At 39.0% G+C, this 23,293-nt stretch overlaps 1 protein-coding gene across 5 annotated transcripts in view; it reads left to right on the top strand.

Moving 5' to 3' along the window:
• Window positions 1–23,293, top strand: part of MAP4 (microtubule associated protein 4) — a 165,857-nt gene that overhangs the window by 105,971 nt on the left and 36,593 nt on the right. For all 5 annotated transcript variants that reach the window (XM_054693843.1, XM_054693840.1, XM_054693845.1 and 2 more), the window contains exons 4-8: window positions 6,319–6,441; window positions 8,770–8,883; window positions 11,721–11,840; window positions 12,376–13,440; window positions 14,114–14,236. In XM_054693843.1, the coding sequence (XP_054549818.1) occupies window positions 6,319–6,441; window positions 8,770–8,883; window positions 11,721–11,840; window positions 12,376–13,440; window positions 14,114–14,236 (1,545 nt within the window). The remainder of the gene's footprint in view (window positions 1–6,318; window positions 6,442–8,769; window positions 8,884–11,720; window positions 11,841–12,375; window positions 13,441–14,113; window positions 14,237–23,293) is intronic.

Raw genomic sequence — 23,293 nt, 5'->3', positions numbered from 1 at the left:
GGATATTTCCAAGACGGGCTTGCTGGTTTATTTTACAATGAACCAACAAGAAACTGTTAACCCAAAGTTATCTCATTTCTGCAGGAGAACTTCATTACTGGTGTTTTCAAATACTGATAGGTTAAAGCACAGTTAACTTTTATGATTTTTCTAAATTACCAATTGGTAACATTTTACCATAATTTCTCTGTCAGTTTATAATATATGTATAGATGTACACATTATTTTCCCAGTCAATTTTATCTTTGTAATAATAAGTAAGATGGTCTCATAAGTGTTATTTATAGTGTCAACAGTAGCTGAAGAGATCATACTTAGAGATTAACCTCTACCTTTTTTGTGAAACCCTCTTGCCAGCCTCTCCTATTTCCAAATAATTTAAACGTCACCATACAACATGGCCCTCAATAAAATGTTTTATTATGCATTTTGTCCTTTCTCAGATAGCTATTTCTAGCACAAAAATGTAGTGAAGCCTTCACTGGGACTGGGGTGGGATGGGATGAGTTGAAGGACTGCAGGAAGAGGCTAGAAGAGTGAAAATTACATTTAAACCTAGTGTGGTATATAGGGATGTGGACTAATAGACTTTTAGAATTGGAAGAAAGCTTAGAGACCAGATACTAATATTATATAATCCTTTCATGATATAGATGAGAATGCTAATGATCAAAGGAATAAAATGACTTAACCAAGTTCTCTCCAAAGAGCTGGATCTGGTGTCTGGTCTTCTACTTCAACCTATTCTTGTTGTGCTACTTTGTCATCTCACCGATTTTCCAGATAGAGGGAGAGTGTCACTGAATATTCCTCAGGTATCAGTTCTTAAGCCATTTGGTATCAGCATAACTTTTCATGCTTAAAATGAGGAAACTTTTAGAGGTGACAAATATATTCATTTTCTTGTGCTGTAGACCTTCACTAGCTAATGAATGTCAGTTATACCTCAATAAATCTTTTGACAGGATTATTAAGGATCCCAAAGAGCTTGTATTTATGTGGGCTATATAATAAATTGGCCTTTCTTGAAGTTGGAGTGGATCTTACCGACAGAATTAGTCTGGCATTAATATGTAGATAATACTACTTGATTAATTAATATTTTTACTATTTAGCCACTTGCCTTCTCTGTTAAATTCCTTCAATTGCACAAAAATAGAAACTGACGCTGTTTTTCCCATTCTACTTTTATGGGAAACCAAGGTATCTACGGTTGTTTCCTTTGCATTGTATAAGTTTACTTCTTATTTGGAACTTTGATTCTTTTACTGCAATTAACTCTATGAGTACATTGCAATTAACACAAAATTTGTTTGAAGCCTGTTCCTGCAAGGGGGTTTGTTTACTTCCATTGTGTAGTTTTAAGAAGGAAATCTAGGTCATAGCATTTAATGGGGATTTGGGGAGCTTCTATCAAACATGCTCATTAATAATACAGTTGACCAGAGGCTGACCGTTTTGACCATTGCTCCTGAGAGTTGCTCTAGGCTGTGCTGTATGTAGCACCACTGTGGAGGGAGGATAACCGAGGCCTTTTTGCATCTTAAAATCAGAGATTGTGTTCTTTCTCCAGAATGTGTGAAGAAATGTACTCACATGTCTAACAATGTTTTTTTTTTTTTCTTTTTAACGAAAGGGTGAAAAATGCAAACAAAATGACTGTCTTTAAAATTTATTTTAGAAAAGATAAGCTTTTGTTTAAATTACTCTAAGATTCCTGATGCCTTTTTTTTTTTTTAAGATTTATTTGTTTCTGTGTAGAAGAACTGGGGTGCAGGCCAGAAATGTGGGAGTGAGAGAACTCACCAGAGACGGAGTGGGGAACAGAACAGGCAGAATGACTGAAACACACTGCTGAGGGGAGCAGCAGGCAAGTCAGGAGAGGTCTGCTGCGCCACATGGGCCGCCCCCCAGTCGGGGATCGAACTCATGCTGCAGCAGCTGGTGATAGCTTCATAGATTGAGTCCTAACCCCCCGCGTCACCAGGAAGGCCCTGCTTTTTATACTAAATGTAAATGACGTTCCATAAAACTCAGCATACAGTGTGAATCATCCAGTCCAAAATAATAACCTTGCGGTAATTTTGATAGCAATTTATTTATTAAATGCTATTCTGTGCCATGCAGTGAGTTAGGCATTATGAAGAGGCAAAGTAAAAGCACAGTCTTTATTTTCTAAAGAAACATATTAGTGAATTGGAGAAACAGGATTAATGCATGTAAAATAATGAATTTTTCTTTCCTTTTTTTATTATAAATTTTATTTTTATATTCCCCATACAATTGCGACCCCTTATTTTGACCCCAATCCCTCCCCTCCTGTCCTCCACCCCCCATAGAGTGTCTCTGGTTCATAGTTGTTTGTTGATTTTTATTTTTACTTTCTTATAGTTATTCTTTTTCCTGGTCCCTTACTTAAATTTTCTAGATTCCTGCTATGAGTGAGACTATCCGGTATTTTTCTTTTTCTTTCTGGCTTATTTCGCTGAGCATGATCCCTTCCAGCGCCATCCATGTTGCTGCAAATTGCATGTGTTCATCTTTTTGGAATGCTGCGTAATATTCCATAGTGTATATGTAGCACATCTTGATCCAGTCATCTATTTTTGGGCATTTGGGTTGTTTCCAAAGCTTAGCTATTGTAAAGAGTGCTGCTATAAACATAGGGGTGCAGGTGCTCTTTGGAATTGATGTTTCTGTGTCCTTTGGGTAAATACCTAGGAGTGGAATTGCTGGATCATATGGAAGCTCTATGTTTAGTAGGTCCAGAAATCTCCACACAGCTCTCCATAGTGGTTGGACCAGTTTGCACTCCCACCAACAGTGCAGGAGAGTTCCTTTTTCTCTACAACCTTGCCAACATTTGTTGTTGCTAGTTTTTTTAATATGTGCCATTCTCACTGGTGTAAGATGGTATCTCATGGTAGTTTTGATTTGCATTTCCCTGATTACAAGGGATGTTGAACATTTTTTCATATGCCTGTTGGCCATCTGCATTTCCTCTTCAGAGAAGTTTCTTTTTAGCTCTTCTGCCCATTTTTTGACTGGATTATTTTCTTTGTTTTTGTGGAGTCTCATCAGCTCTTTGTAGATTTTTGTGATCAGTCCTTTATCATTAGTGTTGTGTGCCAAAATATTCTCCCAGTCGGTGGGGTTTCTCTTTGTTTTTGTTATTGTCTCTTTTGCTGTGCAGAAGCTCTTTAATTTGATGTAGTCCCAGCTGTTTATCTTTGCTTTCTCTATCACTGCTTTGGGTGATGTGTCTGTAAATATGTCTTTGATGTGCATATCATGTAGTGTTTTGCCTATAGGCCCAATAATGAATTTTTCAATGATAAACATAGAATATTTAAAAGTTCTAAAAATTTTTAAACTTCTTAAAAAGACTTACAAGAAAATATGTGATTACTAGGGCCTCCCTGGTGGTGTAAGGGGTGAAATCTCAGCAATACCAAACTGTCAACAGCCACTGCAGCATAAGTTCAATCCCTGGCCAGGGAGCTAACCTACATGGTGCAGTCAATCTCTTCTGTCTCACCCGCTGCTCCCCTCAGCATTGTATTTCAGTAGATCTGCCTGTTCTGCTCCCCACTCTCTCTGGTGAATCCTCTCATCCCCCGTACCACTGGCCTACATCCCAGTTCTTGTATGCATAAATAATTAAAAGAAAAAATATTACAAGAAAATATGTGATTATGGATTAATATCCTAAAGGGCCTTTTGGAAAACTCCTGTAGCAACACTGAAAAATGCTGTTAAAAAATAAACTTTTTTCTGCCTAATCCATAGTAGTTATTGTAGGACTATTAGTGTTTCTTATGCTATTTTAAACACTTTCATTTATCTTCCTTCAACCTTATGAAGTAGGTAATGCAGGTATTAGGTGTGAAAACTCAGGCTTGCCAAGATTTGCATTGTTGGGCATATTTTAAACCCTCAATTAAAATAGTACTTACTTGTCTGTTTTCATAGTGACCAAGCACAAGTGTGTAAGTAATTAGTATCAAAGCTCCAGGAGAGCAAGACTTTCATCACTTGGTTTGCTGTTGGATTTCTGATTCCTGGAACATTGCCTGGTGCATAGTAAGCTTCTTATATACATAAGTGATGATCTGGACAAACTTCAGGGCTTTGAACTGGATGATCCTGTATAGGTATCTTTAATTCTAAAGTTCTAAGGTTGCCACTAGGGGGGAAAACATAAGAGCCAAAGATGAAATAGAAGGGCTCACACATTCAGTGTTTTGGGGGGGTTGTTTTTAGTAATATGCAAATTATGAACTGTACTAGTATTGCTTGTAAGAAAATAATAATTTAGAATAAAATAAGGTAACTAGCTCTTACTGGTGCTTCTTGTTTTTCCTTTCTTGAGTTCCATGTGAATAACCCAAGTCATATATACCAGCAATAAACAGCAGTTAGGAAAAGAGGCTAAAATATATTGAAAGAGTGAATGTTTGGCTGGGGAAAAATGAAATGAAGAGCCTCACTCTCTCTCTTTTTTTTATTATTTCATATATCATACTTCTATTAAATCAGAGTTGCCCATCACCAGTAATTAGCTCTGGCTACCATGTCTTTTTCCTGAGAACTTTACTAAATACCTCACTCTGTTGTTGCTTGAGACTTGTTATCCAGCATTGTCTTAAAAACAACTAAGTGGTCCACAAAAAATTGGCCCTCTGTGTCTGCTGAAAGAGTGTTGAGTACACAAGATACCATGGAAAAGCAAACCACACATTTAAACCAGTTGACCCCAGTCCATTTTGGATGACTTCCTTGTTTCATTTATAGTTGGTTCTCTTAAAATTGAAGGACTGGAAAAGGATATTGGGAGAGATCCAAAGGAGGATTGCTTTGAGGAGCTAGAGATAATGTATTAAACCTCTGGAGGAGCTTAGAGATGAATATATAAGACCACGTTACAGGACGTTTCATTCTCTCTGGTAGTATACTCCAAATCTGAACTGTATTGCTAAGCTTTTCTCTTCTCCTTGGCCCCAAGTTATACTGTAACAGGAGGTATACTTACCCTCTGTAGTAGTATAAGTACCTTCTGTACTGTGGTCATTTATGTAAAGTTGACATAAGGGCAGCAGACCTCTCCTGTCTCGCCCTCGCCCACTGCTTCTCTTAGCAGTGTGTTTCAATAAATCTGCCTGTTATGTTCTCAAAAAAAAAAAAAAAAAGATAAATAAAATTGACATAGGGTGTGGCTATATGTGGAACATCTCTATTAAAGGCACTTTTGATAAATACTGCCAAAATTTGGAAAAACTCTCCTCTCTCTCTGGAAGAATTGGTATCGTCCCTCTCTTACAACTTAAAGCTGAGGAAGTTTTTTTATTGTGTACAGGGCAGTGCCACAGGCTCTGTTTGACACATAGGATCAGGAGGCTTTCACATTTACAATGTTAACTCACCCTTCAGTGAACTCCTTCATAAGTTTCTTAGGGACTGGGTATTTTGCCTATGTTTTAATTATTAAAAAAATTATCGGGCTTCCCCGGTGGCACAGCGGTAGAGCGCTGGGTTGCGAAGCTGCCCGCAGCCTCTGCAGCTCCGGTTCGATCCCCGGCTGCTCCCCGGCCACCAGAGGAGGGTCCCACATGGCGCGCAGACCTCTCCTGCCGCCCACTGCTCCCCTCAGCAGTGTGCTTCAGTCCTTCTGCCTGCTCTGCTCCCCGCTCTGGCTCTGGTGAATTCTCTCACCCTCCCGTGCTTCTGACTGTACCCAGTGCTTGTATAAATGAATAAAATAAACAAATAAAAATAAATCTTTAAAAAATTATTATCTTAATTAGAGATACAGATATTAACCTGTTCCATTCTTGCAGGAATGGAAAATAAGTCCCCAGATTTATTATGCTTACGTGAAAACGTTTTATTACTGTGATTGTAAAATAGCCTCAGACCTATTCTAACATCTCTCCGGAGTCAATAACAATACTGACTCTCCAATTTGTGAACATGTTATATTTCTCCATTTACTTAGATTTGGCTTTTTTGAAATTCTAATGCCTTGGAATGATTGCTTTTGACAGTTTTGCCCAATTTTACATTTTTTGTGAATTAATACCACTGATCTTTCCATGCATCCATAACCAGAATGCCTCCTTAAGTATTTTTATCCTGATTACAGCCTGGCATTTCTGTACTTTATTTTCTTCTTTCTTAAATATTTTTTGAGAGAAAATTTCTTCAAAGGCACTAGCTAGGTACGATTGAGTTCTACTAGCTTCAGTACTTTGTACTCAACTCTAGTAAAGGGGAAAACTGCATACCTTTTTAACTTTTGTTTCATGTTTCTATTTTAAGGGTCTCCAACTGCATTCCTTGAAGAGAAAATGGCCTACCAAGGATATCAGAACAACCAGGGCTGGCCAGAAAATACAAACTTTTGCTTTGAACCTGAGCAAGTGGTAAATCCTATCCAGACTGGTAAGTGCAGACTTGCCTGTGACTGCTATTATGTGAACTATGACATAAACATGAGAAAGCCACAACTACCCCTCAGATAAAGCATTTTAGCCTAAATATAGCCTGTGACTTAAAACCAAGGTATAATTACATCATGAACATTTATTTGGCCCTTTTCCTCTCTGTTCACCCTTTTTTGATGAACTTGACCCTCTAGTTCTTTCCCTTCATACCGGTTTTGAGTATATTAACTGAAACTCATGTACATTAGAGACTAAATGATCAGTAGCACCTTAATCTTAATTCTTCAAAAAGGAGTTATTATTATTAGTTAAATAAATAGTAATTTAGAGCCTCCCTGGTGGCACAGGGGTTAAAATCTTATTTCCAGCCACTGTGACATGAGTTTATCCCCAGCCGGAGAGCTAACCCACATGCACAGCAGATCTCTCCTGTCTGGCCTGCTGCTCAGCAGTCTATTTCAGTAGATCCACCTGTTTTGCTCCCTACTTTGTCTCTGGTGAATCCTTAATTCCCCACCCCCCACACCTCTGGCATACACCCCAATTCTTGTATGCATAAATAAAAATAAATCTTTTTTTAAAAGATAAATAATAATTTAATAATTATATCAGTTGAATTTTAAAGTATAAGATTAGATGAGATCACTAAAGGAGAGCATATAAATAGAGAAAAAATCTTTCCTCTGTCCCCTAATCACTCAGTTCTTATTTCTACTTTTAAATATTTATCAGTTGAAGACCTTCCTTGACTTGAACTAAAATATACCCAGAGCTCTAGTAAATATCTCAACTCTAACCTTGTATATCTTTGGATTTTTTAGAGTACACAGGGTTGCCATGTCATAGACACCCAGTGAAAAAGCAATGAACTTTGTAGAAACCATCCATTTTTACAAGTGGTTTAGCAATCTCCTATTCTATGTGTAAATATTACAGCCATTAATCTTATTGATGTTTTAAGCATCCAATTTTCCTTCAGTGGAAGTATAAGAGGCAAAGCAAGCAATAGTTACCCCAAACCAAGTTTAAACTTGGGAGAATGAATGTTTATCATATCCCTTATATTCCAGATCTCTTGCTGTTCTGAAGATGCAGCATAAGGCCACTTCCATCCCCCAACAGTTTCTTATTTTGTCTTTTGCTTGTTCACATACCCTAGTGCCATTGTCTCCCTTAGTTCTGAAATCTCTTACTAGAAGGAGTTGATGCAGTTGCATCAGAGCCACAGAATAAACATTCTCTAAAGGACTGGGCTTTTATATATCTGCTTCTGACATTCAAAGTGCTTTAGTGAATTAGTCATAGCACCATCAAGGAGCTAGTTAGAAATACAGGGTGCTACGGGAGCCTTCAGGGAGCCCAGAAATCTCTGTTTTAACAAGCCTTCAGTATAATTCAAATGTATGCTAAATTTTGAGGAGCCTTCCTTAGCAGAATTATCATTAGACTTACTTGCTTTGCTCTTTTTTTTTTTTTTGTGAGAAGGGAAAGAGCTTACCTGATATTTTCAGTCTCTTTATTCATGCCAACTCATGAGTCTAGAGTTTATTTTACTTCTCAAGATTGTTCACCTTGTCACAAACAGACAGCTTTTGAAGTGCAGTTTTCTTCATGATGTGCACAATAGGTGAAAGAATCTTTATTTCACTTGTTCTGTCTTTTAAAATTAACCTAAAATGAATATCTGCCATGTAAATATACTCTGAAAGTTAAATTACTTCTGTATTTTTTACCTCTTAGTATATTTTAGAGTTGAGCATTAGTTCTTTCAGTTTATAAAATATATATATATATATATTAGAGATTTATTTATTTATGCATACAAGAGCTGGGGTACAGGCCAGAGATGTGGGGGGTGAGAGGACTCACCAGAGCCAGAATGGGGAACAGAACAGGCAGACTGACTGAAATACACTGCTGAGGGAAGCAGTGGGCGAGACAGGAGAGGTCTGCTGTGCCATGTGGCTTGCTCCCTGGCCAAGTGGGGATTGAACTCGTGCTGCAGAGGCTTTGGACTGCTTCACAGTGTGGTGCTTACTTAACCCCTTGAGCTACCAGGGAGGCCCTAGTTTTATACATTTGTTGGCTTTCTGATTTAAATAATCAAATCTTGGAGACCATAAGATTACATATTATTAACTCATAAGTAATTCAAAGTGGTAGCTTAGAATTTTAACTTACAGAAATGAATTAGTGAATTTATGGATTCTCTGCCATGTATAGTTACATATTATCTCATGTTACTAATCAATATTTATTATAGGGTAATAAGGAATGTTAATCTTTCTAGTACTGGAAATGAGTTTTGGATTCCTTCTTTTTCCAGATCCTTTTAAGATGCACCATGATGATGGCCTGTCAGAGTTCCTCTTCCTCCCAGGTGGAACAACTAATGCTTCAACATTTTCAGAACAAAATGATTCCCTGAAAAACACTTATGGTATGACTTCTCCATCTGGATTTAGTCTTTAACTCCAAACAATTAATGGGGCCTTTCATCCATCACCACTGAAGTTAGCCACCAGATAAAGCCATGTTTGGGGGCTTTGGCTGTGACAGGGCCCTGTCAAGATTAATCAGAGGGAGAGAATTCACAATTTGGGCTGCTCAGGGACTCTTCGGATTTTGAATCTTATGTCTTAGGACCAGATTCTGTCTCTACATTTTACTAGCAAATGCCATGGGCAAGTTATATCCTCCTTAAACCTTGTTTATCTATAAAATGGATCTATCACAGTGGTGTTTAAAAAAAATTATGTAAAAGCATAATCTCTGATAGATAGTAAACATTTTAAACAGATCTTAGTTATCAATAAGTGGTATCCTCATTCCTGGTTTTATAAAACATTTAATGTGAATGTGGCCAGGGGAGGCAAAACTTAATTTCTAGCCATTTTAGGTTCTCAGCTGGGCTTGTTAACAAGAAGTCATATTAATAATAAAATAATAAAATAATAAAAAAAAAGTATTGATGCATGTAGTATACATCACATGGGAGAAAAGTAGTGAAAGTGGTAGCAAAGAATTTCAGCTTATTTAACATCTTCCACAATGAACAATACATTTGTAGAGTGGACAAACGAAAGCAATTTTAGGCTTCCAAAAATGATATATTGTAGGGAAATAACTAGGGAGAAACTACTGGAGTTGGGTATGTTTGCAGATTTCTTTGGTACCCTCTGTGGACTGATAAGAATCTATATCCAGGAAAAAGAATTTATATCCTTTGGACAGAAAATGGGGAGGATTTTCTGGGTTTGCTGCTTTTTTTTTTTTTTTTCCCCCCCCAGATTTATTTATGCATACAAGAGCTGGGGTGCAGGCCAGAGATGCAGAGGTGTGAGAGGATTCACCAGAGACAGAGTGGGGAACAGAACAGGCAGACTGACTGAAATACACTGCTGAGGGGAACAGCGGGCGAGACAGGAGAGGTCTGCCTCGCTATGTGGATTTCTCCCTGGGCAGCTGCAGATTGCTTCATAGTGTGGTGCTTAACCCCTTGCGCCACCAGGGAGGCCTTTTTGCTGCTTTTTTTTTTTTTTTTTTAAAAGATTTATTTATTTATTTATACACGCACTGGGTACAGTCAGAAGCTCGGGAGGGTGAGAGAATTCACCAGAGCCAGAGCGCAGAGCAGAACAGGCAGACTGACGAAGAAATGCACTGCTGAGGGGAGCAGCGGGCCCGGCAGGAGAGGTCTGTTGCGCCATGTGGGACCCTTGCCGGTGGCCGGGGATTGAACCGGCGCTGTAGAGGCTGCAGGCAGTTTCGCAGCCCAGTGCTCAACCACTGTGCCACCAGGGAAGGACCTATGCTTTTTTTTTTTTTTTTTTTTTTTAACTGAAGGTCTCCTGAGAGAAGGTTATTAAATGAATTGACTGATGCTATTCACCTAGTTTTCTGATGTTGATTTTGACTTTGTCTCCTTCTTGTTCTTTGCACTCACTAGCTAGTGAGTCATGTAGTTGCATTCATTTCTTTCTCTACAGCATCTTTCTTTTCTTTTATGCTCTCTCTACTTCTATGCAACATAAGCCCATCACCTACACCACCATAGTAGTTTCCTAACAGATCTCTAATCCCTTTTAAAGTTCATTCTACGTATATCTGCTAAATGATCACCTGGAGTTCCTGTTTTAAATTCAATATATTGGTGTCATGATTAAGATCTTAAAGACAACTTGTTTCTTTTTCTCTTCATGTCTAAATTTCTCTGATACTTTTATTATCTGCGCTAATCCTATTTTTCCCTCTCTGGTAGACAAGATCTATTTGAATCAGACTAATCTTGTCCCAGAAATACTCTTATCCTGTTAATATCGTCATACTTTTTCCTATGCTCATTATTCTCTATTCTTGAAATTGACTATTCTCTCCTCTATTCCTGCTCTTTCTTCTCTCTGAAACCGTCTGTAACTATTCTGGTCCTCATACTTGCTTTTAAACTCTTAAAACAGCTCATACTATATAGTTTACATTTTTTTAAAAAGATTATTTATGCATACAAGAACTGGGGTGTAAGCCAGAGGTGCGGGGGCGGGGAGAAGAGGATTAACCAGAGAGAGTGGGAGCAGAACAGGCAGATCCACTGAAATGTAATGCTGAGGGGAGCAGCAGGTGAGATAGGAGAGGACTGCTGTGCCATGTGGGTTGCTCCCTGGCTAGTCAGGGATGAACTAGTGCTGCAGTGGCTGGCGACAGCTTGATAGTGCTGTCTTTATCCCTTGCACCACCAGGGAGGCCCCTACATATTTAATATATGTCTGTTTTGCTTCTCTAGGTGAATTGTGATGATCTTACTGGCAAAGACCATGTGATAGTAAATCTCCTATTGTGTCTTTTACATTTGTCTAGTTCTTAATAATTTATAAAGCATTTTCACTAAATTATCTTCTATATTGAAAAAGGAGGTTTTACAAATGAGGAGATTAATTAAGGTTCACAATTTCTTACTATACATTATCTTATATCAATTATGATCTTGGAGCTACTGCTCAATCTTTAGTATTTTTAGTCCTTGTAATACACTATAGAAGGTAATCAGTGTTGACTCATGTGCTGCAGGGAGACAGTCATACTTTGAGGCCCATTAACAATTATCCAAAAGCTGTAGAATATCAACAGCTTTTCTTTTAAAACTTTCTTTCTTTGTTTTTCATTGGTATTTATCTCTATACCCATATGACAATATATAAAGCTGATTTTAAATGTCATTCCTTTTTTCCCCTCCAATTTGAGCAAGTTTCAAAAACATACTTGTTTGTGTTCCCATATTAGGTCTGTTTCCATGTGACACCTTTGCTCCTGAGGGGTGGTCTGTGGAAACCCCAAACTCCCCACATTCTGAACCTTTCACTTCCCCAGAGGTTACTACCCAACTTCTGCAACCAACAGCAGGTAAATTATATGGAAGCTCTCTTTATCAGTTAATGGTCACAACATCAGTAATACAAATTATTAAACTTATATTTTCATAGCATATAACATCATATAGATAAAAATTTCACAGCTATCACAAATGTTTATGAGCTTATATTACTGATTTCACAGCTGGAGGAATTAAGTTATAGTTGAACTACACCATTTGTAGTTGGTGGGCAAAGAAAATTCCTTTTTACTTTAGTGCAGATGTAGAATTCTGTGGGTTTTTTTTTTTTTTTTTTTGATGTCCCACAGATTTCCTTTCTAAAATTGTGTACCTGTAATTTTTTTAAACCTTTTTTCCCTCTCTCCTTTGTCCCTTTTCCTCTACTGTTTGTTTGTCCAAAATCAGTTGTTCTAAGCATTAAAAACATAAGGTACATTAATTTGACAGCTTTTCAGTTAAGGTTGCAAAAATCAGATACTCCTAGGCTCTAAGAAAGTAAATTTTGAGTGCAAAACTATGAACATACAATGATGGGTCCTAAATTTTTAAATTTATATCCCCTAGTGCCAGTTGAGGAGGTAGAAATGGCATCACCAGAAGAGAGGACACCAACAAAAGCATTGGAAACAATGGGACTGAAGGCTGTTGATATGACACCCTCTGGTGAAACATTGATTGTACCAGCCAAAGACGTGGCACCATCCACAGAAACAGAGGTGACAGTGGCTAAAGACATGGAACCACTTACCAAATCAGATGTGGCACTAGCCAAGGACATGGAATCATCCATTGACTCAAACATAACTCTAGTCAAGGACATGGGCCTACCCATAGAACCAGAGAAGACTGCTGTTCAGGATGTCATATTGCCTACAGAAAAAGATGTGTCATCAGCCAAGGGCATGGGACTGCCCACAGAAATAGAGGTAGCACCAGCCAAGGATGTAATACTAGTCAAAGAAACAGAGAGGATACCACCTATGCAAATGGATTTGACCCCAGCTGAGGGCATGATACCACCCACAGATAAAGAGATGGTCCCAGCCATGGGTGTGTTATCACTCTCAGAAATAGAAGTGGCACTGGATAAAGATGTTATATCAACCACTGAAAAATCCTCAGGCAAGGAGACAACCTTGTCTTCAGAAACAGAGGTGGCTCTAACTGGGGATGTGGTGTTGACCCCAGAAACCAAGATGGTCTTGACCAACAATGTGGCACTACCCATAGAAACAGAGGTAGCTCCAGTCAAGGACATGGCTCCATCTCCAAAAACAGAAGTGACCCCAGTCAAGGACATGGTTCCACCTCTTGAATTGACCCTGGGTAAGGATATGGTTCTCACCCAAGAAACAGAAATAGCCCTGGCCAAGGATGTTCCTCTACCTCCACAAACAGAGGTAATCCTGCCTAAGGATGTGCCTCTGTCTCCTGGAAGAGAGATGAATCTGGACAACAGTGTGACTCTAGCCAAGGATGTTGCACTGCCCTCTGAAACAGAGGTTGCATCAGTTCCAGTAAAGGACGTGGAAGTTGCACAGAATGTGGAAGAAATAAGTGAGGATTCCCAAATAGAATTTCTCCAACATAAGGGACAATCAGCTGCACCTGCTTTGGGGATTTCACCAGGTATGGGTTTACATTTAAGCTGAGTATTTCTGTCTCCTAGGCTATAGTCTTCTAAGGGGCAAGGGATAGAAGTCACACGAAATGAAATAAAGATAGTTGCATTATAACTTTGCAAGTCTATACACATATCTTCTCTCAGACAGCTCCTCACCTTTACCCTTCTGCAGCTTTTAATACTTTCTCCATCCTGCTGTTCTTTGCTGACCTTCCTGTTTTACTTACAATTGAAGCAATAAAAGAGATCATTCACAATGGCCACTATCTCCTCTACCTCACTGTTTCCATCTGTAGCCATAGACTCTGTTACTATAAGTAAACTTTCTCTGGTCCTAATTAAACCCAACCTCTCCTATTTGGACTCAATACCATCTCTTTTTGCCTACTTTCTCACCTGTCTTGCTTCTCACCAAAAAAATTTCCTTTCATTAAATCATTTCCACCAACAGAGTATTTGTTGTTTTTCCTATCCAAAAAATGACCCTCCCAACTCTACTTTCTTTCCACCATACAACTACCATTCCATTTCTCTGCTGAGCGTCGCTCATTGACGCTCATTGACACTCAGATGAGCGTCGCTCATTTCTCAAAAACCAATTTCCAATTTCTAAAAGGTGGAGAAATAGCTATAATAATCCTTCTCTGAAACTTTTGTGGTTTTTACTGTTACCTTTAGAACCAGTCACAGCTGTGGGCCAAAAAGACAACTTGCCAACATCCGAGGATTCTGTGTTAGAGAAGCCGGAGCAAGAGAAACCATCCAATAATCAATGTTCTGAATATTCTTCGGAGACCTCTGGTAAATAAGGAAAACAAAGTAGACGCTTTGAAGCTCAGAGCGATAGATTGGTGGTGATAGATAGTGCCCCTAGTTGTATGGTGGTAATCAGTAATATCTTTTATGAAGTCAGTTGTCTTTCTTAGATTTTGTCTTATTTAGCAGAAAGTCAACTTGTTACATATTTTCAAATAATCAACTCAAAGATGTCTCAATTTTAATCCAGTTCAGCTGTTCACTGTTCTGTCCTGCATGATCTTAGGCATATCTTTTGACTTTACTTTATCTCAGTTTATTCAGCTAGAATTAATAAATTGACTGAACCTAGGCATCTGTAAATTCTAACTACTTCAGTATATTTCATGACTCACCATGAAATCTGCATGCCTGGGAGCCTTTTAGAAGTACAGAATCTTGAGTTCTACCTCAGACCTTCAGAATAATAATAAGCATTTTAAGAATTTCCTTAGATAATTGTTTCATACATTAAACTTTGAGAACCACTACTCCAAGATACTTTCTAACTTAAAGTTTGGCTATTTTGTGAATTTTGTATGTTTTTGATGGTAAGCAAGAAGCTTACCATATGATTATCAACTTAATAATTCTCTGCTTACTTTTCTATAACTGTGACTAGACCATAAACTGGACAACAGGAAACATGAATTATTTCACTTAGCTCTCTAGTTCTTTATACATACATTGCTTCGGCCAATTAGGAGCTAAATAAATGTTTGATGTTTTCATTGTTGTTTTAGTAACAACACATTATTAAAGATTTATCAGCTCCTTATTGTTTACAAAATACCCCATGCTAAAGCACCATAGGTATTTAAATCTGTATTCTTGTTCCTATTATATTATAGCCCGGGTGGCAAGAAAAGTTCCCAGGCATGAACTCTGAAACCAAAGATTTATATTAAAATTGAATGAAATAGATTAATTGCCAACTTTTAAATGTTATAAAATCTGTAGAGAACTAAAAAGCAAACATTTTTTGAGGGCATAATTGACCTGAGGTGTTAAATAAGAGCTAGGATTTCCAGGACATTAGAGAAATAAAAACAAGAACAAAAGGTACTATTTAAGTATTTTAAACTATTTAATATTCTTTGAAGTCATTTCATTGGGTCAGACTGGACAAGAGCTGTCCTGGACCTGCTGTTAATGGGATTCTTTCAAGGATTTTGGATCCATACTGCAATGAGTTGAAAGCAAAAGGCTGAATCAGTTGACTTCCTGAAATTTCCAGGTGGTGGTCATCGTAATTTATTTAATTCATTACCTTACTTGGAATTATTTATATTTTTCTGTCTTTTGGAAAAGTGCATTTTGAAACAGAACACTGAAATCTAAAACATTTGTCTTTTAAAGTAGGATGTTCTGTTTCGGGAATGATAGGATTTTTCTCTGGCCAAAATACTAATTCTGTATTTTTTCTTTTTTCCCCTGGTAGCTTAAGTTTGGTGCTTCTGGTCTGTTTCCCAGAATCAGTCTGGTTAGTTTGGCAAGAAGTTTGTATAATATTGGTGACAGAATTTTAGTATCATGAACTCAAAATCATATATATTTCATTCAGCTAATTAATAAATGTCACCAAGAACAATTACCACCTTGTTGTAGAACTGGAAATTTGTACCTATTAGAAATAATGACAAATATAAATAAGTGTCAGGTGAGATTTATAGGCAGTAATTATTTATAGGAGTTAGAAAATCTGTTGAATTTCTTTACAAATATTTTGTAAATATGTATGAAAAAAGTCTTTACCTGAGATGATGATCTTTGTTAAATATTTGCTAATCTCATTTAAGGTGAGAAATGTTTTGGAAAAAGCTGTTTTCCTAAGTGAAATAGTATGTGGGTTGGTGAAAATAGACTACTTAAATGAGTCACTAAATGAGTGTCTTTTTAAAGAAACAATAACAAGGAGATTTTTTTTTTTTTGGAATTTTAGCCAGCTTCATGTATTGCAGGTACCCCTCCTACACAAGCCAAACAAGTATGCAGACCCAGTGACCGCAGGTCCTCCCGGCCTAGACCTGCCAGGACCCGTCCTGAGCAGCTGGGAGGCTCTTCTCCATGGAAGACTTTTGACCCTGGGCTGGGCTCCTGTTCTTTGTCTGAGTTGGGTTGGGTCTCTGGTTCATCTTCCTGTGGTGAGTCTGGAAACCAAAGGAAAACTATTCATGTTGATGCCCTTGAACCCCAGAGGGATCTTGGCAGGGAGGCCTGGGATATAGAGAGTACACCAGTGTTGATGAAGAAAAAAAAGAAGAAACCAAAACCGAAAAGAAATCCTCAACCCCCTGTTGGGGGACCTTGGGATGATGAAAATGCAGACAAACCTCAAGGTCATCATTTTGTAACTGACCTACAAAAATCAAGTGTTCTTCCCAGCCACTTTACCACAGAGGGCCCAGAATGTGGACTGGGGTCCAGAGAAATCTTGAAAAACAAATGTGGAGTTGACTCTAGAGCAGCCAAACTGGTAGCTGATCATTTTGCCTCAGAAAGTCTCAGTGTTCCTTTGTGTCCTTTGGAAGAACTCCCCAAAATTGGAATAAATTCTCAATCCAATCTGAGTGTAGAGGCAGAAGTCAAAGGTAACAAGTCAGTACAACAGAGCCTAGACAAGAAATCCTTGCAGCAAGATGAATGTGAACTACAGCCAGAACCTCACCTACAGACTCTGGATAAAAGCCAAACAGTAGGCTCTCTCAATCTGAAAGGTCCCCTGATGGAAGTTTCTGCAGGCAAAATAGAAAGTCCTTTAGAGATTAGACACAAAGAAGGCTGCTCTTCTATCTTTGACCAAGAAACTATGGGTGGAGTTTCAAAGGAACTGCCTAATTTGATATCCACTTTGACAGCAAGTAGTTCATTAGACAGAAGTCTAAAAGAAGGAAATGATGAGAGTAAAATGACTAAACTGCTGAATGACAAACAGAAAGAGTTTCTCAAAGGAGCTGAAGAGGTTAAAGAATTAAAGAAAGTTTTTCCAAAGCAAAACCAAGAAATCAGTATTTTTGCTTCTGAACAGCAGGACAAAGAGTTTATTCAGGTCCCAGAGTTAAGGAATGAACGATTTAAGAAAATGGCAGGTGATGGCAAAAGCAGGAAAGGTAGAGGAAGTGCTGGGAAAGTGAGGGTGAGTTCTGGAAAGGGAAGAGCAAGGTCTGAGCTGCCATTTCTTCTGGACAGCCAGAAAGATGGCAAAGCTGTTCTTGTGCCAAGTGAGCCAACCCCTAAAACTGAAACAGTGGTCACTGGGAATAAAAGTGAGGAACTGGGGCTAGCTTCTTCAGGGCAACCAGGGACCACGCCTGATCTTACTGAGGCAATGGTGATAGGGGAGCCTAAGGAAACAGAAGACCCCAGGGTGGCAGGCACCTTGCAAGTATTGATTCCCATGGAAAGTGGGTCAGGCATGACTCAGACTTCTGGTGCTAAAACAGGAGGAGGAACAGTAGCCAGAGATATGGGGGTTGGTAACCAGAGCAAGGAAGGAAAGGTTCCTTCGATGGATCATGAGGCAGCTCACTGGATTTCTGAGAAGCCTAAAAAAAGAGGCAATGAAGGCAAAAACAAAAAGTTTAAAAACAATTATTCCACACAGCAGGAGAGATTAGAGAGCAAGAAAGAAAGCCTTAACCCACCTTTTGTAGGGAAGGATGGAGATGCTGGTAGTACTCCCCATCAAAACAAGGAATTAGCACTCACTTTTCCCATAAATCATGACCCTTTGTTTTCACATATGTCAGAGACACCCACAGTGGAAGTAGTTGAGCAAAAGGGTAGAAGTACTGAGGCTAATTCTTTTGAGCTTGGGGCTCTTGGCGAGAACAAAACAATCACAGTCAAGGATTCTGCTGTTACTGAACCAGCTACCAAGGTGACAGATGTGAGCTGCCAAGAACAAATCCAGGGAGTAGGGTTTGTTCCCTCAGTACTGTCTGAGGAGAATAAGACAGATGTAGCCAATGGGGACGCTGCAGTGGTTTCCAAACCAAATAAAAGGAGTAATGATGGAAAAAGTAAAAGAGTTAAAAATAGTTTTTCTGAGAAGCACATTCTAGAGAATAAGATAGATGCAACAAAAATACATGTTCCCATGGAAACCACAGGGGACCACAGAATTGAAGGAATAGGCTATATGGATGAAAATAGAAATATTACATTTACCTGCCCCGGAACTCCACCAGGGTTGATGGGTAAATCAGCCCCTCCAGAGACTTTGGAATTAGCAGCTTGTGAAAAACTGACTGCTCCTAAAGTAGTAAAGGAAATTGATTCCTTTCCAGATACCTTGGCAGAATGTAGGCAAGAGACAGGTCTGGCCCAAATCTCCAAATTATCAGTGGTAGACAATTACAGCAATGAGAGAATCCCAGACCAAGAAAGATCCAGAACTCCTACTGCTATTATGCCCTCTACAAGCACAGGAGTTGACCTAAGTTTTACAGCAGCTGTAGAAACAGTTAACAGTCATAGAGATAACTGTCTTAAGAATAAAGGGGAGCTTGCTGATCCCAAGAAAAATGAAGCAGAGATAGATGGAGGACATGTGAATGGAGAATCTGAGTCAATGCCCAGTGGTGCTTCTAAGCATTTTATAGAGAAAATCACAGCGCTAAAAAAGGGGCATATTCTTTCTGGAATGCCAGTAGAAGACCAAAGTCTGCCAGGTGAGGTCAGAGCCCTGGAAGCATATGCAGATAGGACTAATTTTCCAACATACGCAGTAAACAAAAAGAAAGAATCTGAAGAAGGGTCTGCTCCAGTTCAAATTTCTGACTTACTGGGAGACAAGGCACAAAAGTCTAGTTTCTGTAAGGACCAAAATGCTGAAGATAGAGATTCTGTGGGCCTAGATAGTTTGAATACAAAGGTAGATGTGACTCTTTTGCCTCCAAAAAGTGAAAAGGATAAATTGGAAGAAGTTAGTCTGGCTTCTGAAAACACAGAATTGGAATATGTTTCTGTGGTGACACCAGAATTTGCATCAAATTTCTTAGATGACAAAGTTGAAGCTGCTCCTTCAAAGGTGGTAGATGAGTTAATAATGACTGCTCCTAAGGGTTTTCAGCCCCCAGAATCCAAAGTTAAGATCTTGGAGGCACCTGAGAAAATGACAGAAAAATCTGAACCAAAGGCGTTGGGAGAAAGGAAGACAGAAGATAAAAGCAGAACAGCAGAACCAATGAAAGGCTACATGAGACCTACCAAAGCCCGAGGACTTACTCCACTTTTGCCAAAGTCTACCAGCCAGGAACGAGAGAGACCCAAGCAACTGAAGTCCAGTGGTATGAACCTGCCATGGGGAGATGTGTGTGCTTATGGCTTTTGAGTTAGCATCAGAAAGGCAAAGAGCTTGTGCTTTGATTCCATCCAGACTCTAATTGTTCATGTTAATCACTGGCATGAAAACCTCTAACTGCTAATTATGTGTTTTCTGCAGCCAAAGGCATGCCTTATGTCCAGCTTGAGGAGGCTGGTGACTTGGTTGCATGCCTTTTTGCACAATGGCGGACTTGAGTTTCGGGGAAGTTGATTTTCCAATAATGATGTGTAATCAGATGGCCTAGCACCATTCGCTTTCCTTAATATTTTTCAAATATACTTCCTATGTGTAGTTTTATTATTTTTTATACAGATTCATAAGAGGAAAGAAAACATTTCCACTGTGGGGTGGGTGGAGATTTTGTTTTCCTTTTTTTTTTTTTTTTTAAAGATTTATTTATTTATACAAGCACTGGGTACAGTCAGAAGCGCGGGAGGGTGAGAGAATTCACCAGAGCCAGAGCAGGGAGCAGAGCAGGCAGACTGACGAAATATTATCAGTATATTTATGTAGCTTACACTGGTAGGACTAAAGACTCAATTTGCTTTGGGACTAAATAAAAATTATGTGCCCCTTATTAGGAAATGGTAGCCTCTGACCAACATTCGTACAGATGTTATTTTGTTTCAAGTAGTGGGGAATAATCTTTCAGTGGTGCTGCAACATATTTTTTGAGTTTGTTGCTTACAGCAGTTGTGTGTGGGTTAGAATTTTGGGCACAGTCTATGTACATGAAATGTAGTCTATATCCATGGGCAAATCTGTAAAGCTCACCCATGTAGGACTCCTGAAAATTTTGTCCTTTTGGCTCTTATAGTAAAGTAATTGGAATGAGATTGAGATTCTTTCTTCTTTTTTTTTTATAGAGGCATGTTTTTTTATTTTATTTTATTTATTTGTTTGTTTGTTTTTATTTATACATGCACTGGGTACAGTCAGAAGTGCGGGAGGGTGAGAGAATTCACCAGAGCCAGAGCGGGGAGCAGAGCAGGCAGAAGGACCGAAGTACACTGCTGAGGGGAGCAGCAGGCGGCAGGAGAGGTCTGCATGCCATGTGGGACCCTCCTCCCGTGGCCGGGGAGCAGCTGGGGATCGAACCGGCGCCTCCGAGGCCGCGGGCAGCTTCGCAACCCAGCGCTCAACCGCTGCGCCACCGGGGAGGCCCGAGATTATTTCTTTAAAATTTAGAAATGTTAGCTTTTTAAATTTTTTTCCCAAAAAATACATCTAATAGTGGCTTACCTGCCTCTAACCTTCAAAAACAAGTTTCCTAGCCTTTGAGATTTTTCGCAGTCTGCAAATGATGCTATTTCTTAATCACTATTTCCCAATTTGCATGACGTGGCTACTAACTCCAGTAATAAAAAAAAACACCAGTTGGCCTGAGTAGCCAGTTAGCTTTTGGATAGGTGTAGTCTGGGATGGTGTTCTACATGATAAGGACTTGTTGTTTGGGTAGAGCTTGTGCTGTGCATAAATATATACACAGTAAGGAATATGTGCTGTGTGAGTATAAAATGCTAAAGGTTGTTATTTGCATAAGATATTCTCATCTTTTCTGTTTTTATCTTTCTCCTGTTAGCTACCCTATTGCCAATGCAGAAGATGAAATTGTATGTAGAGGGCTTTCCAATCTTTGTTAAGATTGCCAGCATTCTCCCAGTTCTTCAGTTTTAGTTTCTAGACTGGCTCTTTAGTTTCAGCAGTGATACACAGGGTAACATGTAAATTTTTTGAAATCTAGCCATCTCCTTTTTGCTCAATATTCCCAAAGAAATGTAGTAAGAGAGTTTCTTATTCTTGAGGAAGTAAGGCACTATAGAACTTGGGCTCCTGGCATAGTCAGACCAGGCTCAGAGGTTGTGTGTTAGGCATAGCCTTGCAGAATGACTGGTGGGGCGGGGGGTGGAGCTGAAGAATATGTACTTGTAATTTTGGTAGGTGTTGCTAGATGTTCCCCACAGGGCCACAGACATATACCAGAGGTTACTCCAAAGTACTCAGCATAGCTCAGTACCTGTTTTCCCACACTTTCTCCATTAGAGTGAATTTTTCTTTTATGTTATGTGTGCCAGTAAAATCGGTAAAAAATTATTTCTTAGCATAGATCTATTTTGTATTTCACTTATTTAATGATGTCCTTGTGTATTATCAATCTCATAAAAGCTCTCCCTGCTCTGAGTTTATAAAAATATTTTCCATTAATTTTTAACATTTTGAATTTTTATCATTTTAGAATTTGTGTTTCATTCATAGGATGTGAGGTCAGACTAGTTGGTCATCCCATTATCATTTAAGACTATCTCCCACTGAAATGCCACCTTTGTCATGCTATAAATTTCTGTATTGATTTAGTCTATTAGACTTTCTTTTCTGAACCACTGGCTTTCAGGTTTCAGTAACATAATTTTTTTTTTTTTTTAAATGTAAGATCCAGGCCATGATTTAAAGGCTACTTACAGGTTTTGGTAGTTTTTAACAGCAAACACTTATTTATTTAAAGTTTTTTTGTTTTTTTTTAAAGATTTATTTATTTATACAAGCACTGGGTACAGTCAGAAGCGCGGGAGGGTGAGAGAATTCACCAGAGCCAGAGTGGGGAGCAGAGCAGGCAGAAGGACCCAAGTACACTGCTGAGGGGAGCAGCGGGCGGCAGGAGAGGTCTGCGTGCCATGTGGGACCCAACTCTGGTGGCCGGGGAGCAGCCGGGGATTGAACCGGCGCTGCAGAGGCTGCGGGCAGCTTCGCAACCCAGCGCTCAACCGCTGCGCCACCGGGGAGGCCCAGTAACATAATATTTTAATTCCTAGTGGGTCTAGCCCTGCCCCTCAACCTTACAAGTTTTCCTGTCTATTCTTGCTTATTACTACCTATAAATTTGAGAAATGGCTTCTGTGGTTTTACAGAAAACAAAATTTTAGTCAATCTTTTTCTTGAAATCACGTTAAATGTGTAGATTAACGTAGGGAGAGTTAATGTTTATGTGTTGAGTTTTCCTGTCCAACAACCTAATAATATGCCATGTTCTGTAATGTCATATGTCGATGTTTATGTGTCCTAGCCTCCTCACTGGTATTTGATCTTTTCTTCATGAAGATGTTGTATATTTCTAGTAAGACTTATTCAGAGATGTCCAAGAAGCAGGTAAATGTGCAAATGCAGAACTTCAGGCAAGCCTGGGACTCTGTGGCAGGGGATTGAGTGGAATAGGGAGTGTCTGTGTAGATTTGTCATAGAGGGGCAGGCAGGGTGGCCCCTTGTGCCCAACCACCATTGGTTCATGTAGGCTCTGACGTTTCGCCTATGACTGGTTCTAGACCTGTCCTTACTAAATTTTATCTCGGTTCCTCACTTCCTATCATTCATGTAACTGCCCTGTACCCATATTGCCAGCAATAATCACCTATTTTGACCTCGTTTGTCCTGACACCATAGATGGTATTACCCATGCTTTTCAGTGTTTGAATAGTAAAGATACTACTAATGATAGTATTAAAAATAATAGTAACCACCTATTGAGTGAATATTATGTACCTAGTTAAGGGTGGATGATCACACACACACACCCCCCCCAACACACAAGCATGTGCGTTAGTGGAGGCTCTTCATACTAAGGTCACACAGATTGTGAAGTGACAGAGGTAGAATTTAAACCTATCTTTTGTTCTAAGTCCCATAATTTCCAAAGTGTTGCCCCAGTGTAACCTTCCAGAAGTTTTAGGTTCTTGAAAAAG

This window comes from Talpa occidentalis, unplaced genomic scaffold, assembly GCF_014898055.3.
Source record: "Talpa occidentalis isolate TD23 unplaced genomic scaffold, MPIMG_talOcc4v2.1 talOcc4.10, whole genome shotgun sequence".
Taxonomy (NCBI): domain Eukaryota; kingdom Metazoa; phylum Chordata; class Mammalia; order Eulipotyphla; family Talpidae; genus Talpa; species Talpa occidentalis.
Note: the sequence above shows the minus strand (reverse complement) of the source record. Positions and strands in the feature narration are given on the sequence as shown.